General features: G+C 48.5%; 1 protein-coding gene across 3 annotated transcripts; it reads left to right on the top strand.

The window, feature by feature from the left end:
* Positions 1 to 318: 318 nt before the first annotated feature.
* LOC106596187 (uncharacterized) lies at positions 319 to 18,980 on the top strand. Of its 3 annotated transcripts, none has more exons than XM_082974014.1 (15): positions 320 to 449; positions 3,909 to 3,962; positions 4,359 to 9,628; positions 10,318 to 10,376; positions 10,591 to 10,724; positions 10,836 to 13,531; positions 14,289 to 14,347; positions 14,576 to 14,709; positions 14,822 to 15,144; positions 15,939 to 15,997; positions 16,226 to 16,359; positions 16,472 to 16,794; positions 17,741 to 17,799; positions 18,028 to 18,161; positions 18,485 to 18,980. In XM_082974014.1, exons 2-15 carry the CDS (start codon positions 3,923 to 3,925, stop codon positions 18,586 to 18,588), a joined length of 9,528 nt encoding a protein of 3,175 aa, XP_082830140.1. In that variant the 5' UTR covers positions 320 to 449; positions 3,909 to 3,922; the 3' UTR covers positions 18,589 to 18,980. The 3 variants fall into 3 exon arrangements, with proteins under 3 accessions (XP_082830142.1, XP_082830140.1, XP_082830139.1); XM_082974013.1 differs by having other exon boundaries at positions 4,356 to 9,628; XM_082974016.1 differs by lacking the exons at positions 15,939 to 15,997; positions 16,226 to 16,359; positions 16,472 to 16,794 and having other exon boundaries at positions 319 to 449; positions 4,356 to 9,628.
* The last annotated feature ends 750 nt before the right edge of the window (positions 18,981 to 19,730 follow it).

Genomic DNA, 19,730 nt, shown 5'->3' with positions numbered 1-19,730 from the left:
CCCATTCGTCCGGGTTTGGCCGGTGTGATGAAAGAAGGGCTTTATCAATAAATGTGATTGATCCCTCACTTTGTTTTGTGTTGTTTGTTTTCAGCTGGGTTTGAACAAACATCATAACACTGAGGGTGGGGTTAAGGTCAGGGTTAAGGTCAGGGTTAAGGTAGTTTAAGAGTCACTTTTTGATTTTGGTTAGTCGTTTTGCAGGTCTTGTAGGTGGATACATTTTTTTGAAAGGCATGATTGACGCTCATGAATGGCAGTGGAAAAACGAGTCCAGCAAGTTAGAAAAAAATTCCAAGTCTCATTTTCCGTCATCGTACAAAACCCCCCCTCTGCCCAGGAGTTGATCATCTTTAGTTCTCAGAAAGAGAGGTGAAGTTATTGGTGCGTACTTTCTCATCCGAGTAGTCTACAGGTCCTAGCCGACACAACGTCTCTGATATTCTCAGGTAAGAAGCAGCTTCGGTGAATTTGACTGTCATGATTGCTTGTTCAAATTGTATTTATATTTTTCTTCCTATTTCAAGACATTAGTAGTCCTAGACCTAACTATGCAATTGAAATCTCCATCTGTTATTAATGGGATACTATAGGTATAAACCCATAGATGTAGGCTAACTGTTGCCATCTGTTATTAATGGGATACTATAGGTATAAACCCATAGATGTAGGCTAACTGTTGCCATCTGTTATTAATGGGATGCTATAGGTATAAACCCATAGATGTAGACTAACTGTTGCCATCTGTTATTCATGGGATGCTATAGGTATAAACCCATAGATGTAGGCTAACTGTTGCCATCTGTTATTAATGGGACACAATAGGTATAAACCCATAGATGTAGGCTAACTGTTGCCATCTGTTATTAATGGGATGCTATAGGTATAAACCCATAGATGTAGGCTAACTGTTGCCATCTGTTATTAATGGGATACTATAGGTATAAACCCATAGATGTAGGCTAACTGTTGCCATCTGTTATTAATGGGATACTATAGGTATAAACCCATAGATGTAGGCTAACTGTTGCCATCTGTTATTAATGGGATGCTATAGGTATAAACCCATAGATGTAGACTAACTGTTGCCATCTGTTATTCATGGGATGCTATAGGTATAAACCCATAGATGTAGGCTAACTGTTGCCATCTGTTATTAATGGGACACAATAGGTATAAACCCATAGATGTAGGCTAACTGTTGCCATCTGTTATTAATGGGATGCTATAGGTATAAACCCATAGATGTAGGCTAACTGTTGCCATCTGTTATTAATGGGATACTATAGGTATAAACCCATAGATGTAGGCTAACTGTTGCCATCTGTTATTAATGGGATACTATAGGTATAAACCCATAGATGTAGGTTAACTGTTGCCATCTGTTATTAATGGGATGCTATAGGTATAAACCCATAAGTGTAGGTGATTGCTTGACGGGATATTTTTAAAGCGGTGCAGAATTGTTGATGTAGCTTCACCAGGACCAATCAGATTCACAATTTAGAGAGAGAGAAAGATGGAGAGAGAGAGAGAGAGATGGAGAGAGAGAGAGACAGTTGGAGAGAGAGAGAGAGAGAGAGAGAGAGAGAGAGAGAGAGAGAGAGAGAGAGAGAGAGAGAGAGAGAGAGAGAGAGAGAGAGAGATGGAGAGACAGTTGGAGAGAGAGAGAGACAGTTGGAGAGAGAGTGAGAGAGAGAGAGAGAGAGAGAGAGAGAGATGAAAGGGAGGTGTGGTCGGCCCAGGAGGGGAGAAAGAAACAGGTTGGACTCACTTCCACTTCACATTGTTAAGATAATTACCACACTGAATCAATGACTTTAAGATCATTACCACACTGAATCAATTACTATAAGATAATTACCACACTGAATCAATGACTTTAATAAGATAATTACCACACTGAATCAATGACTTTAATAAGATAATTACCACACTGAATCAATGACTTTAAGATCATTACCACACTGAATCAATGACTTTAAGATAACTACCACGCAGAATCAATGAGTTTTGAGGCTGGTTAGGATATACACCTTTGGGGGTTTTAGGCTGGGTTTCTTTATATGTACTTTGTGACGTCTGCTGATGTAAAAAGGGCTTTATAAATAAATGTGATTGATCCCTCACTTTGTTTTTTGTTGTTTGTTTTCAGCTGCGTTTGTACTAACATCATAACACTGAGGGTGGGTTTTTTTTTGGTTAAGGTCAGGGTTAAGGTGGTCTAAGAGTCACTTTTTTGATTTTGGTAAGTCGTTTTGCGCGTCTTGTAGATGGGATACATTGTTTTGAAAGGCGTGATTGACGCTCATGAATGGCAGTTGGAAAAACGAGTCCAGCAAGTTAGAAAAAAATTCCAAATCTCATTTCCCGTCATCGTCTGGTAATTACAAGGCTAGAAAGGGGGATAACTTTTGTTGAAGGAATTGTGTGAACTTTTGCACTAGATAGGGCCACCGATGTTTTGGGTCAAAGTAAACAACCTTTTGGGAATGTCCAGTCCCGTCTTTGATAGTTTGATAATGTTGTTAAAAATAAAAGATACATACTTGATTACTGGTAACCTTAGCAACACTTTTTTTAATTTATTCTGGGCTCCCGAGTGGCGCGGTGGTTTAGGGCACTGCGTCTCAGTGGTTGAGGCGTCACTACAGACACCCTGGTTCGAATCCAGGCTGGATCACAACCGGCCCGTGAGTGGGAGTCCCACTCGTCCGAGTTTGGCTGGTGTCGGCCTTCATTGTAAATAATATTTTATTCATAACTGACTTGCCTAATTAAATAAAGGTTTCATTAAAATAAACTGTATATAGGGAATAGGGTGCCTAAGCAGTGCACTATAATGTATATAGGGAATAGGGTGCCTAAGTAGTGTACTATACTTGTAGAAGGTTAAATAAATGATCGTAATAATAATGATAATGATAATAATGAGATTAATAATAATTACAATAATAATAATAACGATAATAACAATGATGATATCAATAATGATAATAATGATGTAATAATAATAATGATGATGATAATAATAATAATAATGATATTAATAATGATGATAATAATAATAATATTAATAATAATGATAATAATGATAATAATGATGATAATAATAATGATGATAACAATAATGATAATGATGATAACAATAATGATAATAATGATGATGATAATAATAATGATAATGATAACAATCATGATCATCATTATTATTATTAATATTATTATGATAATGATATTGATAATAATGATAATAATAATGATAATAATAATGATAATGATAATAATAATAATGATAATAATGATAATAATGATAATAATAATGATGATAATAATTATAATGATAATAATAATGATGATGATGATAATAATGATAATGATAATAATAATGATAATTATAATAATAATGATTACGATAATGATCATGATCATCATCATTATTGTTAAAATTATTTTGATAATGATATTGATAATAATTAATAATAATAATTAATCATAATTATAATAATAATAATAATATTAATAATAATAATCACGATAATGATAATGATAATAAAAATGATAATAATCATGATAATAATCATGATAATGATAATAATGATAATAGAAATAATAATAATAATAATAATAATAATAATACAGTAATCTACAGTGAAAGCAAAGCAGAGGGCTGAAGACATTGGAAGCAGGCTGAAAAGACACCTACTGGTAAACACATAAGGGATACCGTTAATACAACTGGAAGTATTATGGGATTGCTTTTTTGAATATCAATGAACATCATATGATTTTGGAATATTGACTAATCTCTAATTAATGTCGGTCAATGACATCATCCTTCAACAGCTGTTAATGGAAGATCCAATGGGGTTCATTTATGATTGATGTTGTGTGGTTCACCTCTACAGAGACATAAAAGGACATGGATATGAAGCCTCTGATGATTCTCCTCCTGCTAGCAGGTAATACACTGTGTGTGTGTGTGTGTATGTGTGTGTGTGTGTGTGTGTGTGTGTGTGTGTGTGTGTGTGTGTGTGTGTGTGTGTGTGTGTGTGTGTGTGTGTGGTGTGTGTGTGTGTGGTGTGTGTGTGTGTGTGTGTGTGTTTATGTTCCTTAGTGGTTAACCTTTCATTAGGTTAAACACGTTCTATATGTCTTGAGGGGATGCACAGCCTCATTCTACCACTACAAGCCAGAAAAAAGGGTTATGTCTTTATCAGCCTATAGATGTTAATTTCATACCCCTGTTGTTGCAGCAAACTTGTTGTGTATTAAAAAAAAAAATTAAAACTACAAAAGTTTGTAAATTTCCTATTTAAAATGTCAGGTTAATGTTGTTACCATCATTTATTCAGCAGGAGCTGTCACCACCAACACTCCTGCAGCAGCTGCTACCAACAACACTCCTGCAGCAGCTGTTACCACCACAACTCCTGCAGCAGCTGTCACCACCACCACTCCTGCAGCAGCTGTCACGACCACCACTCCTGCAGCAGCTGTCACGACCACCACTCCTGCAGCAGCTGTCACCACCACCACTCCTGCAGCAGCTGTCACCACCACCACTCCTGCAGCAGATGTTACCACCACAACTCCTGTAGCAGCTGTCACGACCACCACTCCTGCAGCAGCTGTTACCACCACCACTCCTGCAGCAGCTGTTACCACCACAACTCCTGCAGCAGCTGTCACCACCACCACTCCTGCAGCAGCTGTCACGACCACCACTCCTGCAGCAGCTGTCACGACCACCACTCCTGCAGCAGCTGTCACCACCACCACTCCTGCAGCAGCTGTCACCACCACCACTCCTGCAGCAGATGTTACCACCACAACTCCTGCAGCAGCTGTCACGACCACCACTCCTGCAGCAGCTGTCACGACCACCACTCCTGCAGCAGCTGTCACGACCACCACTCCTGCAGCAGCTGTCACGACCACCACTCCTGCAGCAGCTGTCACCACCACCACCACTCCTGCAGCAGCTGTCACCACCACCACTCCTGCAGCAGCTGTCACCACCACCACTCCTGCAGCAGATGTCACCACCACCACTCCTGCAGCAGCTGTTACCACCACAACTCCTGCAGCAGCTGTTACCACCACCACTCCTGCAGCAGCTGTTACCACCACCACTCCTGCAGCAGCTGTTACCACCACAACTCCTGCAGCAGCTGTCACCACCACCACTCCTGCAGCAGCTGTCACGACCACCACTCCTGCAGCAGCTGTCACGACCACCACTCCTGCAGCAGCTGTCACCACCACCACTCCTGCAGCAGCTGTCACCACCACCACTCCTGCAGCAGATGTTACCACCACAACTCCTGCAGCAGCTGTCACGACCACCACTCCTGCAGCAGCTGTCACGACCACCATTCCTGCAGCAGCTGTCACCACCACCACTACTGCAGCAGCTGTCACCACCACCACTCCTGCAGCAGATGTTACCACCACCACTCCTGCAGCAGCTGTTACCACCACAACTCCTGCAGCAGCTGTTACCACCACAACTCCTGCAGCAGCTGTTACCACCACCACTCCTGCAGCAGCTGTTACCACCACCACTCCTGCAGCAGCTGTTACCACCACAACTCCTGCAGCAGCTGTCACCACCACCACTCCTGCAGCAGCTGTTACCACCACCATTCCTGCAGCAGCTGTTACAACCACCACTCCTGCAGCAGCTGTCACCACCACCACTCCTGCAGCAGCTGTCTCCACCACAACTCCTGCAGCAGCTGTTACCACCACCACTCCTGCAGCAGCTGTTACCACCACCACCCCTGCAGCAGCTGTCACCACCACCACTCCTGCAGCAGCTGTCACCACCACCACTCCTGCAGCAGCTGTCACCACCACCACTCCTGCAGCAGCTGTCACCACCACCACTCCTGCAGCAGCTGTCAGCACCACCACTCCTGCAGCAGCTGTTACCACCACCACTCCTGCAGCAGCCGTCACCACCACCACTCCTGCAGCAGCTGTCACCACCACCACTCCTGCTGCAGCTGTTACCACCACCACTAATGTACCAGCTGTTACCACCACCATTCCTGCAGCAGCAGTCACCACCACCACTACTGCAGCAGCTGTTACCACAACCACTCCCACAGCAGCTGTCACCACCACCACTCCTGTAGCAGCTGTTACCACCACCACTCCTGCAGCAGCTGTCACCACGACCACTCCTGTAGCAGCTGTCACCACCACCACTCCTGCAGCAGCTGTTACCACAACCACTCCTGCATCAGCTGTCACCACCACCACTCCTGCAGCAGCTGTCACCACCACCACTCCTGCAGCAGCTGTCACCACGACCTCTCCTGTAGCAGCTGTCACCACCACCACTCCTGCAGCAGCTGTTACCACCACCACTCCTGCAGCAGCTGTCACCACCACCACTCCTGCAGCAGCTGTCACCACCACCACTCCTGCAGCAGCTGTTACCACCACAACTCCTGCAGCAGCTGTTACCACCACCACTCCTGCAGCAGCTGTCACCACCACCACTCCTGCAGCAGCTGTCACCACCACCACCCCTGCAGCAGCTGTCACCACCACCACTCCTGCAGCAGCTGTTACCACAACCACTCCTGCAGCAACTGTCACCACCACCACTCCTGCAGCAGCTGTCACCACCACCACTCCTGCAGCAGCTGTTACCACCACAACTCCTGCAGCAGCTGTTACCACCACCACTCCTGCAGCAGCTGTCACCACCACCACTCCTGCAGCAGCTGTCACCACCACCACCCCTGCAGCAGCTGTCACCACCACCACTCCTGCAGCAGCTGTTACCACCACAACTCCTGCAGCAGCTTATACCACCACCACTCCTGCAGCAGCTGTCACCACCACCACTCCTGCAGCAGCTGTCACAACCACCACTGCGCCAGCAGCTGTTACCACAACCACTCCTGCAGCAGCTGTTACCACCCCCACTCTTGCAGCAGCTGTCACCACCACCACTCCTGTAGCAGCTGTCACCACCACCACTCCTGCAGCAGCTGTTACCACCACCACTCCTGTAGCAGCTGTTACCACCACCACTCCTGTAGCAGCTGTCACCACCACCACTCCTGCAGCAGCTGTTACCACAACCACTCCTGTTGCAGCTGTTACCACCACAACTCCTGCAGCAGCTGTCACCACCACCACTCCTACAGCAGCTGTTACCACCACCACTCCTGCAGCAGCTGTTACCACCACCACTCCTGCTGCAGCTGTCACCACCACCACTCCTGCAGCAGCTGTCACCACAACTCCTGCAGCAGCTGTCACCACCACCACTCCTGCAGCAGCTGGTACCACCACCACTCCTGTTGCAGCTGTTACCACCACCATTCCTGCAGCAGCTGTTACCACCACAACTCCTGCAGCAGCTGTGACCACCACCACTCCTGCAGCAGCTGTTACCACCACCACTCCTGCAGCAGCTGTTACCACCACCACTCCTGCTGCAGCTGTCACCACCACCACTCCTGCAGCAGCTGTCACCACCACTACTCCTGCAGCAGCTGTCACCACCACCACTCCTGCAGCAGCTGTCACCACCACTACTCCTGCAGCAGCTGTTACCACCACCACTCCTGCAGCAGCTGTTACCACCACCACTCCTGTAGCAGCTGTCACCACCACCACTCCTGCAGCAGCTGTTACCACCACCACTCCTGTTGCAGCTGTTACCACCACCACTCCTGCAGCAGCTGTCACCACCACCACTCCTACAGCAGCTGTTACCACCACCACTCCTGCAGCAGCTGTTACCACCACCACTCCTGCTGCAGCTGTCACCACCACCACTCCTGCAGCAGCTGTCACCACAACTCCTGCAGCAGCTGTCACCACCACCACTCCTGCAGCAGCTGGTACCACCACCACTCCTGTTGCAGCTGTTACCACCACCACTCCTGCAGCAGCTGTTACCACCACAACTCCTGCAGCAGCTGTCACCACCACCACTCCTGCAGCAGCTGTTACCACCACCACTCCTGCAGCAGCTGTTACCACCACCACTCCTGCTGCAGCTGTCACCACCACCACTCCTGCAGCAGCTGTCACCACCACTACTCCTGCAGCAGCTGTCACCACCACCACTCCTGCAGCAGCTGTCACCACCACTACTCCTGCAGCAGCTGTTACCACCACCACTCCTGCAGCAGCTGTTACCACCACCACTCCTGTAGCAGCTGTCACCACCACCACTCCTGCAGCAGCTGTTTCCACCACCACTCCTGCAGCAGCTGTTACCACCACCACTCCTGCAGCAGCTGTTACCACCACCACTCCTGCAGCAGCTGTCACCACCACCACTCCTGCAGCAGCTGTCACCACCACCACTCATGCAGCAGCTGTCACCACCACCACTCCGGCAGCAGCTGTTACCACCACCACTCCTGCAGCAGCTGTTACCACCACCACTCCTGCAGCAGCTGTCACCACCACTATTCCTGCAGCAGCTGTCACTCCCACTACTCCTGCAGCAGCTGTCACCACCACTAGTCCTGCAGCAGCTGTCACCACCACTACTCCTGCAGCAGCTGTCACCACCACCACTCCTGCTGCAGCTGTCACCACCACTACTCCTGCGGCAGCTGTCACCACCACCACTCCGGCAGCAGCTGTTACCACCACCACTTCTGCAGCAGCTGTTACCACCACCACTCCGGCAGCAGCTGTTACCACCACCACTCCTGCAGCAGCTGTCACCACCACCACTCCTGCAGCAGCTGTCATCACCACCATTCCTGCAGCAGCTGTCACCACCACCACTCCTGCAGCAGCTGTTACCACCATCACTCCTGCAGCAGCTGTCACCACCACTACTCCTGCAGCAGCTGTCACCACCACTACTCCTGCAGCAGCTGTTACCACCACTACTCCTGCAGCAGCTGTCACCACCACTACTCCTGCAGCAGCTGTCACCACCACCACTCCTGCTGCAGCTGTCACCACCACTACTCCTGCAGCAGCTGTCACCACCACCACTCCGGCAGCAGCTGTTACCACCACCACTTCTGCAGCAGCTGTTACCACCACCACTCCTGCAGCAGCTGTGACCACCACCACTCCTGCAGCAGCTGTCACCACCACTACTCCTGCAGCAGCTGTTACCACCACCACTCCTGCAGCAGCTGTCACAACCACCACTCCTGCAGCAGCTGTCACCACCACCACTCCTGCAGCAGCTGTCACCACCACCACTCCTGCAGCAGCTGTCACAACCACCACTCCTGCAGCAGCTGTCACCACCACTACTCCTGCAGCAGCTGTTACCACCACCACTCCTGCAGCAGCTGTCACAACCACCACTCCTGCAGCAGCTGTCACCACCACCACTCCTGCAGCAGCTGTCACAACCACCACTCCTGCAGCAGCTGTCACAACCACCACTCCTGCAGCAGCTGTCACCACCACCACTCCTCCATCAGCTGTCACCACCACCACTCCTCCATCAGCTGTCACCACCACCACCTCCACTCCTGCTGTCGCATCAACTGACCCTCCATCTTCTAGTGAAGGAACCCTGGGTCTTCGGTTCAGTCTCGACCAGCCATTCAACTCAAATCTTTCCAACCCGTCCTCTTCAGAGTTCAAGACTCTGGCTTTCAAAGTGCAATCTGACGTAAGTATCAGTGCATTTTCATGCCAGCGTAGGTAGGAAATTATTTCTGGTAGCTCAGATTGATCTGGAAATTCTCAGACTGAAACTTAATTGGGAGGAAGGCTGTTTGACACACGTTTTATTTTTGTATGACAAACCGTTTTTGGGGGGAAATCGTAGGGCAGCGCTCTAAGGCACTGCATCTCAGTGCTAGAGGCGTCACTACAGACCCTGGTTCGATTCCAGGCTGTATCACAGTGGTCTAAGGCACTGCATCTCAGTGCTAGAGGCGTCACTACAGACGCTGGTTCGATTCCAGGCTGTATCACAACCGGCACTGATTGGGAGTCCCATAGGGCGGTGCACAATTGTCCCAGTGTCGTCCTGGTTAGGGTTTGGTTGGGGGGGTAGGCCATCAATGTAAATAAGAATTTGTTCTTAACTGACTTACCTAGTTAAATAAAGGTTCAATACATAAATGTAAGTGTCCCTTTTAGACTTGTACAATCCTCCTGTAAAACCCTATCATCAGTGAGCCTGTACAAGCCTCCTGTAAACCCCTATCATCAGTGAGCCTGTACATGCCATGTCGTAAAAAGGGTACTATTGAGAGGTCTATTTACTATGAAAGAATTAAACCAAAGCTTCTGTTAATGCCGTCAAGGGCCCTGTTTTCATTGAACCTTTGATCATCCTATCTTTCAACGCAGGTGAACAAGGCTTATGCTGGGACCCCAGGCTTCAATCGTTCTATTGTCAACTCATTCAGGTAAGTGTATGAATTCTCATTACTGATTGACTAGGTTTCTGTTCTACCTTATGTTATTTGTACTACTACACTGATATTGATTACTGCATTGTTGGGTTTAAAGCTTGCTAGAAAAGGCATTTCACTGCACTTGGGCACATGACATTAAAACTTTGACGATTCTGGTGATGATGATTTCTGAGGGTTGTCCATTTCATCTCCTTCTCCTGAGTAGCAGTGGATCTGTAGTTACTGACATGACCCTCGTGTACGACAAGCAGTCTTCGGTTCCCAGCTCAAGCAGCGCACAGACAATTCTCACCAACAGTTCCACCTCCCTGAACATTCTACCAGGCAGCATCAGTGTTGGTAAGTATTCATCTCCAGAGGCGGACTGGCCATCTGGCATTTTGGGCAAATGACCAGATGGGCTGGTCCATTTTCAGTCCAGTGGCCCTGTCTAACGTGTTTTTTTTGCAGCTGTTGCCTCAACCACTCCTGCAGCAGCTGTTACCACCACCACTCCTGCAGCAGCTGTCACCACCACCACTCCTGCAGCAGCTGTCACCATCACCACTCCTGCAGCAGCTGTTACCACCACCACTCCTGCAGCAGCTGTCACCACCACCACTCCTGCAGCAGCTGCTATCACCACCACTCCTGCAGCAGCTGTTACCACCACCACTCCTGCAGCAGCTGTTACCACCACCACTCCTGCAGCAGCTGTCACCACCACCACTCCTGCAGCAGCTGCTATCACCACCACTCCTGCAGCAGCTGTCACCACCACCACTGCTGCAGCAGCTGTCACCACCACCGCTCCTGCAGCAGCTGTCACCACCACCGCTCCTGCAGCAGCTGTCACCACCACCACTCCTGCAGCAGCTGTCACTACCACCACTCCTGCAGCAGCTGTCACCACCAACGCTCCAGCAGCAGCTGTCACCACCACTGCTCCTGCAGCAGCTGTCACCACCACCGCTCCTGCAGCAGCTGTCACTACCACCACTCCTGCAGCAGCTGTTACCACCACCACTCCTGCAGCAGCAGTCACCACCACCACTACTGCAGCAGCTGTCACCACCACCACTCCTGCAGCAGCTGTTTCCACCACCACTCCTGTAGCAGCTGTCACCACCACCATTCCTGCAGCAGCTGTTACCACCACCACTCCTGTTGCAGCTGTTACCACCACCACTCCTGCAGCAGCTGTCACCACCACCACTCCTGCAGCAGCTGGTACCACCACAACTCCTGTTGCAGCTGTTACCACCACCACTCCTGCAGCAGCTGTTACCACCACACCTCCTGCAGCAGCTGTCACCACCACCACTCCTGCAGCAGCTGTTACCACCACCATTCCTGCAGCAGCTGTTACCACCACCACTCCTGCTGCAGCTGTCACCACCACCACTCCTGCAGCAGCTGTCACCACCACTACTCCTGCAGCAGCTGTCACCACCACCACTCCTGCAGCAGCTGTCACCACCACTACTCCTGCAGCAGCTGTTACCACCACCACTCCTGCAGCAGCTGTTACCACCACCACTCCTGTAGCAACTGTCACCACCACCACTCCTGCAGCAGCTGTTACCACCACCACTCCTGTTGCAGCTGTTACCACCACAACTCCTGCAGCAGCTGTCACCACCACCACTCCTACAGCAGCTGTTACCACCACCACTCCTGCAGCAGCTGTTACCACCACCACTCCTGCTGCAGCTGTCACCACCACCACTCCTGCAGCAGCTGTCACCACAACTCCTGCAGCAGCTGTCACCACCACCACTCCTGCAGCAGCTGGTACCACCACCACTCCTGTTGCAGCTGTTACCACCACCACTCCTGCAGCAGCTGTTACCACCACAACTCCTGCAGCAGCTGTCACCACCACCATTCCTGCAGCAGCTGTTACCACAACCACTCCTGCAGCAGCTGTTACCACCACCACTCCTGCTGCAGCTGTCACCACCACCACTCCTGCAGCAGCTGTCACCACCACTCCTGCAGCAGCTGTCACCACCACCACTCCTGCAGCAGCTGTCACCACCACTACTCTCGCAGCAGCTGTTACCACCACCACTCCTGCAGCAGCTGTCACCACCACCACTCCTGCAGCAGCTGTTTCCACCACCACTCCTGCAGCAGCTGTTACCACCACCACTCCTGCAGCAGCTGTTACCACCACCACTCCTGCAGCAGCTGTTACCACCACCACTCCTGCAGCAGCTGTTACCACCATCACTCCTGCAGCAGCTGTCACCACCACCACTCCTGCAGCAGCTGTTACCACCACAACTCCTGCAGCAGCTGTCACCACCACACCTGCAGCAGCTGTCACCACCACTACTCCTGCAGCAGCTGTCACCACCACTACTCCTGCAGCAGCTGTCACCACCACCACTCCTGCAGCAGCTGTCACCACCACTACTCCTGCAGCAGCTGTCACCACCACTACTCCTGCAGCAGCTGTCACCACCACCATTCCTGCAGCAGCTGTCACCACCACTACTCCTGCAGCAGCTGTCACCACCACCACTCCTGCAGCAGCTGTCACCACCACTACTCCTGCAGCAGCTGTCACCACCACTACTCCTGCAGCAGCTGTCACCACCACCACTCCTGCAGCAGCTGTCACCACCACCACTCCTGCAGCAGCTGTCACCACCACTACTCCTGCAGCAGCTGTCACCACCACTACTCCTGCAGCAGCTGTCACCACCACTACTCCTGCAGCAGCTGTTACCACCACCACTCCTGCAGCAGCTGTCACAACCACCACTCCTGGAGCAGCTGTCACCACCACCACTCCTGCAGCAGCTGTCACAACCACCACTCCTGCAGCAGCTGTCACCACCACCACTCCTGCAGCAGCTGTCACCACCACCACTCCTGCAGCAGCTGTCACAACCACCACTACTGCAGCAGCTGTCACAACCACCACTCCTGCAGCAGCTGTCACAACCACCACTCCTGCAGCAGCTGTCACAACCAAGACTCCTCCATCAGCTGTCCCCACCACCACCTCCACTCCTGTTGTTGCATCAACTGACCCTCCATCTTCTAGTGAAGGAATCCTGAGTCTTCGGTTCAGTCTCCACCAGCCATTCAACTCAAATCTTTCCAACCGGTCATCTTCAGAGTTCAAGACTCTGTCTGCCAACGTGGTCACTAATGTAAGTATCAGGGTAATTCCATGCCAGCGTAGGTGGAAAACATTTTTGGTAGCTCAGATTGTTCTGGCAATTCTCACACAGAAACCTCCTTGGGAGGAAGGCTGTTTGACACTTGTTTTACTTTTTACGACAATCCATTTTTGGGACAATCATAGGGCAGCGGTCTAAGGCACTGCATCTCAGTGCTAGAGGCGTCACTACAGACCCTGGTTCGATTCCGGGCTGTATCACAGCGGTCTAAGGCACTGCATCTCAGTGCTAGAGGCGCCACTACAGACCCTGGTTCGATTCCAGTCTACATCACAGTGGTCTAAGGCACTGCATCTCAATGCTAGAGGAGTCACTACAGACCCTGGTTCGATTCCAGGCTGTATCGTAACCTGCCCTGATTGGGAGTCCCATAGGGCGGTGCACAATTGGCCCAGCGTCGTCCTGGTTAGGGTTTGGTTGGGGGGGTAGGCCATCAATGTAAATAAGAGTTTGTTCTTAAAACTGACTTGCCTAGTTAAATAAAGGTTACATTCATAAATGTAAGTGTCCCTTTTAGACTTGTACAATCCTCCTGTAAAACCCTATCATCAGTGAGCCTGTACAAGCCTCCTGTAAACCCCTATCATCAGTGAGCCGTACATGCCAAGTCAAAAAGGATACTATTGAGAGGTCTATTTACTATGAAAGAATTAAACCAAAGCTTCTGTTAATGCCGTCAAGGGCCCTGTTTTCATTGAACCTTTGATCATCCTATCTTTCAACGCAGGTGAACAAGGTTTATGGTGGGACGCCAGGATTCAATCGTTCTATTGTCAACTCATTCAGGTAAGTGTATGAATTCTCATTACTGATTGACTAGGTTTCTGTTCTACCTTATGTTATTTGTACTACTACATTGATATTGATTACTGCATTGTTGGGTTTAATGCTTGCAAGAAAAGCCATTTCACTGCACTTGGGCACATGACATTAAAACTTGAAAACTTTGACGATTCTGGTGATGATGATGATGATTTCTGAGGGTTGTCCATTTTCTCTCCTTCTCCTGAGTAGGAATGGATCTGTAGTTACCGACATGACCCTCGTGTTCGACAAGCAGTCTTCGGTTCCCAGCTCAAGCAGCGCACAGACAATTCTCACCAACAGTTCCACCTCCCTGAACATTCTACCAGGCAGCATCAGGGTTGGTAAGTATTCATCTCCAGGGGCGGACTGGCCATCTGGCATTTTGGGCAAATGACCAGATGGGCTGGTCCATTTTCATTCCAGTGGCCCTGTTTAATGTGTTTTTTTTTGCAGATGTTGCCACAACCACTCCTGCAGCAGCTGTTACCACCACCACTCCTGCAGCAGCTGTTACCACCACCACTCCTGCAGCAGCTGTCACCACCACCACTCCTGCAGCAGCTGTCACAACCACCACTCCTGCAGCAGCTGTCACAACCACCACTCCTGCAGCAGCTGTTACCACCACCACTCCTGCTGTCGCATCAACTGACCCTCCATCTTCTAGTGAAGGAATCCTGAGTCTTCGGTTCAGTCTCAACCAGACGTTCAACTCAAATCTTTCCAACCGGTCATCTTCAGAGTTCAAGACTCTGTCTGCCAACGTGGTCACTAATGTAAGTATCAGGGCAATTCCACGCCAGCGTAGGTGGAAAACATTTTTGGTAGCTCAGATTGTTCTGGCAATTCTCACACAGAAACCTCCTTGGGAGGAAGGCTGTTTGACACTTGTTTTACTTTTTACGACAATCCATTTTTGGGACAATCATAGGGCAGCGGTCTAAGGCACTGCATCTCAGTGCTAGAGGCATCACTACAGACCCTGGTTCCATTCCGGGCTGTATCACAGCGGTCTAAGGCACTGCATCTCAGTGCTAGAGGCGCCACTACAGACCCTGGTTCGATTCCAGTCTATATCACAGCGGTCTAAGGCACTGCATCTCAGTGCTAGAGGCGTCACTACAGACGCTGGTTCGATTCCAGGCTGTATCGTAACCGGCCCTGATTGGGAGTCCCATAGGGCGGTGCACAATTGGCCCAGCGTCGTCCTGGTTAGGGTTTGGTTGGGGGGGTAGGCCATCAATGTAAATAAGAGTTTGTTCTTAAAACTGACTTGCCTAGTTAAATAAAGGTTACATTCATAAATGTAAGTGTCCCTTTTAGACTTGTACAATCCTCCTGTAAAACCCTATCATCAGTGAGCCTGTACAAGCCTCCTGTAAACCCCTATCATCAGTGAGCCGTACATGCCTCCTGTAAACCCCTATCATCAGTGAGCCGTACATGCCAAGTCAAAAAGGATACTATTGAGAGGTCTATTTACTATGAAAGAATTAAACCAAAGCTTCTGTTAATGCCGTCAAGGGCCCTGTTTTCATTGAACCTTTGATCATCCTATCTTTCAACGCAGGTGAACAAGGTTTATGCTAAGACCCCAGGCTTCAATCGTTCTATTGTCAACTCATTCAGGTAAGTGTATGAATTCTCATTACTGATTGACTAGGTTTCTGTTCTACCTTGTGTTATTTGTACTACTACATTGATATTGATTACTGCATTGTTGGGTTTAATGCTTGCAAGAAAAGCCATTTCACTGCACTTGGGCACATGACATTAAAACTTGAAAACTTTGACGATTCTGGTGATGATGATGATGATTTCTGAGGGTTGTCCATTTTCTCTCCTTCTCCTGAGTAGGAATGGATCTGTAGTTACCGACATGACCCTCGTGTTCGACAAGCAGTCTTCGGTTCCCAGCTCAAGCAGCGCACAGACAATTCTCACCAACAGTTCCACCTCCCTGAACATTCTACCAGGCAGCATCAGGGTTGGTAAGTATTCATCTCCAGAGGCGGACTGGCCATCTGGCATTTTGGGCAAATGACCAGATGGGCTGGTCCATTTTCATTCCAGTGGCCCTGTTTAATGTGTTTTTTTTTGCAGATGTTGCCACAACCACTCCTGCAGCAGCTGTTACCACCACCACTCCTGCAGCAGCTGTCACCACCACCACTCCTGCAGCAGCTGTTACCACCACCACTCCTGCAGCAGCTGTCACATCCACCACTCCTGCAGCAGCTGTCACAACCACCACTCCTGCAGCAGCTGTTACCACCACCACTCCTGCTGTCGCATCAACTGACCCTCCATCTTCTAGTGAAGGAATCCTGAGTCTTCGGTTCAGTCTCAACCAGACGTTCAACTCAGATCTTTCCAACCCGTCCTCTTCAGCATTCAAGACTCTGTCTGCCAACGTGGTCACTAACGTAAGTATCAGGGCAATTCCATGCCAGCGTAGGTGGAAAACATTTCTGGTAGCTCAGATTGTTCTGGCAATTCTCACACAGAAACCTCCTTGGGAGGAAGGCTGTTTGACACTTGTTTTACTTTTTACGACAATCCATTTTTGGGACAATCATAGGGCAGCGGTCTAAGGCACTGCATCTCAGTGCTAGAGGCATCACTACAGACCCTGGTTCCATTCCGGGCTGTATCACAGCGGTCTAAGGCACTGCATCTCAGTGCTAGAGGCGCCACTACAGACCCTGGTTCGATTCCAGTCTATATCACAGCGGTCTAAGGCACTGCATCTCAGTGCTAGAGGCGTCACTACAGACGCTGGTTCGATTCCAGGCTGTATCGTAACCGGCCCTGATTGGGAGTCCCATAGGGCGGTGCACAATTGGCCCAGCGTCGTCCTGGTTAGGGTTTGGTTGGGGGGGTAGGCCGTCAATGTAAATAATAGTTTGTTCTTAACTGACCTGCCTAGTTAAATAAAGGTTCAATAAATAAATGTAATTGTCCCTTTTAGACCTGTGCATGCCTCCTGTAAAACCCCTATCATCAGTGAGCCTGTACATGCCTCCTGTAAAGCCCCTGTCATCAGTGAGCAGTACATTCCTCCTGTAAACCCCTATCATCAGTGAGCCTGTACATTCCTCCTGTAAAACCCTATCATCATTGAGCAGTACATTCCTCCTGTAAACCCCTATCATCAGTGAGCCTGTACATTCCTCCTGTAAACCCCTATCATCAGTGAGCAGTATATTCCTCCTGTAAACCCCTATCATCAGTGAGCCGTACATGCCAAGTCAAAAAGGATACTATTGAGAGGTCTATTTGTTATGAAAGACAATTAAACCAAAGCTTCTATTAATGCCGTCAAGGGCCCTGTTTTCATTGAACCTTTGATCATCCTATCTTTCAACGCAGGTGAACAAGGTTTTTGCTGGGACCCCAGGCTTCCGTCGTTGCAAGGTCAACTCATTCAAGTAAGTGTATGAATTCTCATTACTGATTGACTAGGTTTCTGTTCTACCTTATGTTATTTGTACTACTACATTGATATTGATTACTGCATTGTTGGGTTTAAAGCTTGCTAGAAAAGGCATTTCACTGCACTTGGGCACATGACATTAAAACTTGAAAACTTTGACGATTCTGGTGATGATGATGATGATTTCTGAGGGTTGTCCATTTTCTCTCCTTCTCCTGAGTAGGAGAGGATCTGTAGTTACCGACATGACCCTTGTGTTCGACAAGCAGTCTTCGGTTCCCAGCTCAAGCAGCGCACAGGCAATTCTCACCAACAGTCCCACCTCCCTGGGCATTATACCAGGCACCATCAGTTTCGGTAAGTATTCATCTCCAGGGGCGGACTGGCCATCTGGCATTTTGGGTAAATGCCCAGATGGGCGGGTCCATTTTCAGTCCTGTGGGTCTGTCTAACATGTTTTTCTGGGGGGGTAAAAATTATAATTATCTGGCTAATAATTTGGGGGAAAATGAGCCAATATGTTAAAAATGCCAGGCCCAATTTCTGGTCCCAGTCTGCCCCTGTTTCACTGTCACCATACACATCTATAAGAGCAAAGTCAACATTTGAACAGAAACATGAAAAGACAATCCACTTTTGTAATTAACTGAACAATTTCTCTGTTTTTCCTACTTTTTCAGGGTCATCAACCACATCAGGAAGTGCTCCCCGACCCACTGCCTTCACTCTGGCTGCCTTGCCTCTCAGTTTGGCTCTGTTAATGGTACAGCTGTTGGCTAGCTAATAGCCTGGGGCATAGCTGCTGTGGCTCTGCTAGCTGCTAGGCTAGCTAATAGCCTGGGGCATAGCTGCTGTGGCTCTGCTAGCTGCTGGCTAACCAATAGCCTGGGACATAGCTGCTCTGGCATTGGTTTAACCAATCAATGGTTTCCCAGCTCTCATAGATACAGCCTTAAAGCTAGAATCCTTAGTTGCTACACCCATTTTTTGACCAATAAATTAATTATATCTACCCATTGATTCTAGAAGAATGTAACATATGAATGCCTCATGAGTTTAGCTCAACTGTCGTACCCCATCAGAACCCAAAATATAAGCTTGTTTTACTCCAATGTTTCTAAACAATGCAAACAAACACTGTATAGCTTTAAAACATTATTAAAACTATAATTCTGATATCATGTATGGTCAGTCCTTGCAACCATAGCTCTGTCTATGAATTTGAGAGTGGTCACATTCGTATTACCAAAAACAGAGAGCAGGTGTGAATGTGTTATTGTTTCAGTTAAGGATTCTAGCTTTAAGATGAATTACCTGCTTAAGCATGAGAGTACATAACACATTTTCACCATGTTATTTGGCAAAATTAGATATGTACATTACCCTACATTCATACACAAACAAAAACAAAACTAAATGTACTTTTTTATGTCATGTATGATATTTGTGAAATACTTTAAGAATTCTTATAGTTTTTGTTCATTAATATTATTATTATATTATTAACAAATGGATATTATTATTATTATTATATTATTAATAAAGGGATATTTTGTTTGTTTTTTTACAGATTTTTTTTTTTACACACCAATACTAACATGTGACAAGTTTAAATGCATATACCTTGGGCTAGATTCCATCTGTTCTACTGCTAAATGACGTCCGAATAGCCGGTTGTTTTGACGGTGTCGTAGGTGGAACTGCATTAGAGCTGTCAATTTGGGGTGAGGCGGCAGGTAGCCTAGTGGTTAGAGCATTGGACTAGTTAACCGAAAGGTTGCTAGATTGAATCCCCGAGCTGACAAGGTAAAACTCTGTCGTTCTGCCGCTGAACAAGGCAGTTAACCCCACTGTTCCTAGACCGTCATTGAAAAATTGAATTTGTTCTTAACTGACTTGCCTAGTTAAATAAAAAATCCACAATCT

This window comes from Salmo salar, chromosome 04, assembly GCF_965601325.2.
Source record: "Salmo salar chromosome 04, fSalSal1, whole genome shotgun sequence".
In the NCBI taxonomy this organism is placed as follows: Eukaryota; Metazoa; Chordata; class Actinopteri; order Salmoniformes; family Salmonidae; genus Salmo; species Salmo salar.
Note: the sequence above shows the minus strand (reverse complement) of the source record. Positions and strands in the feature narration are given on the sequence as shown.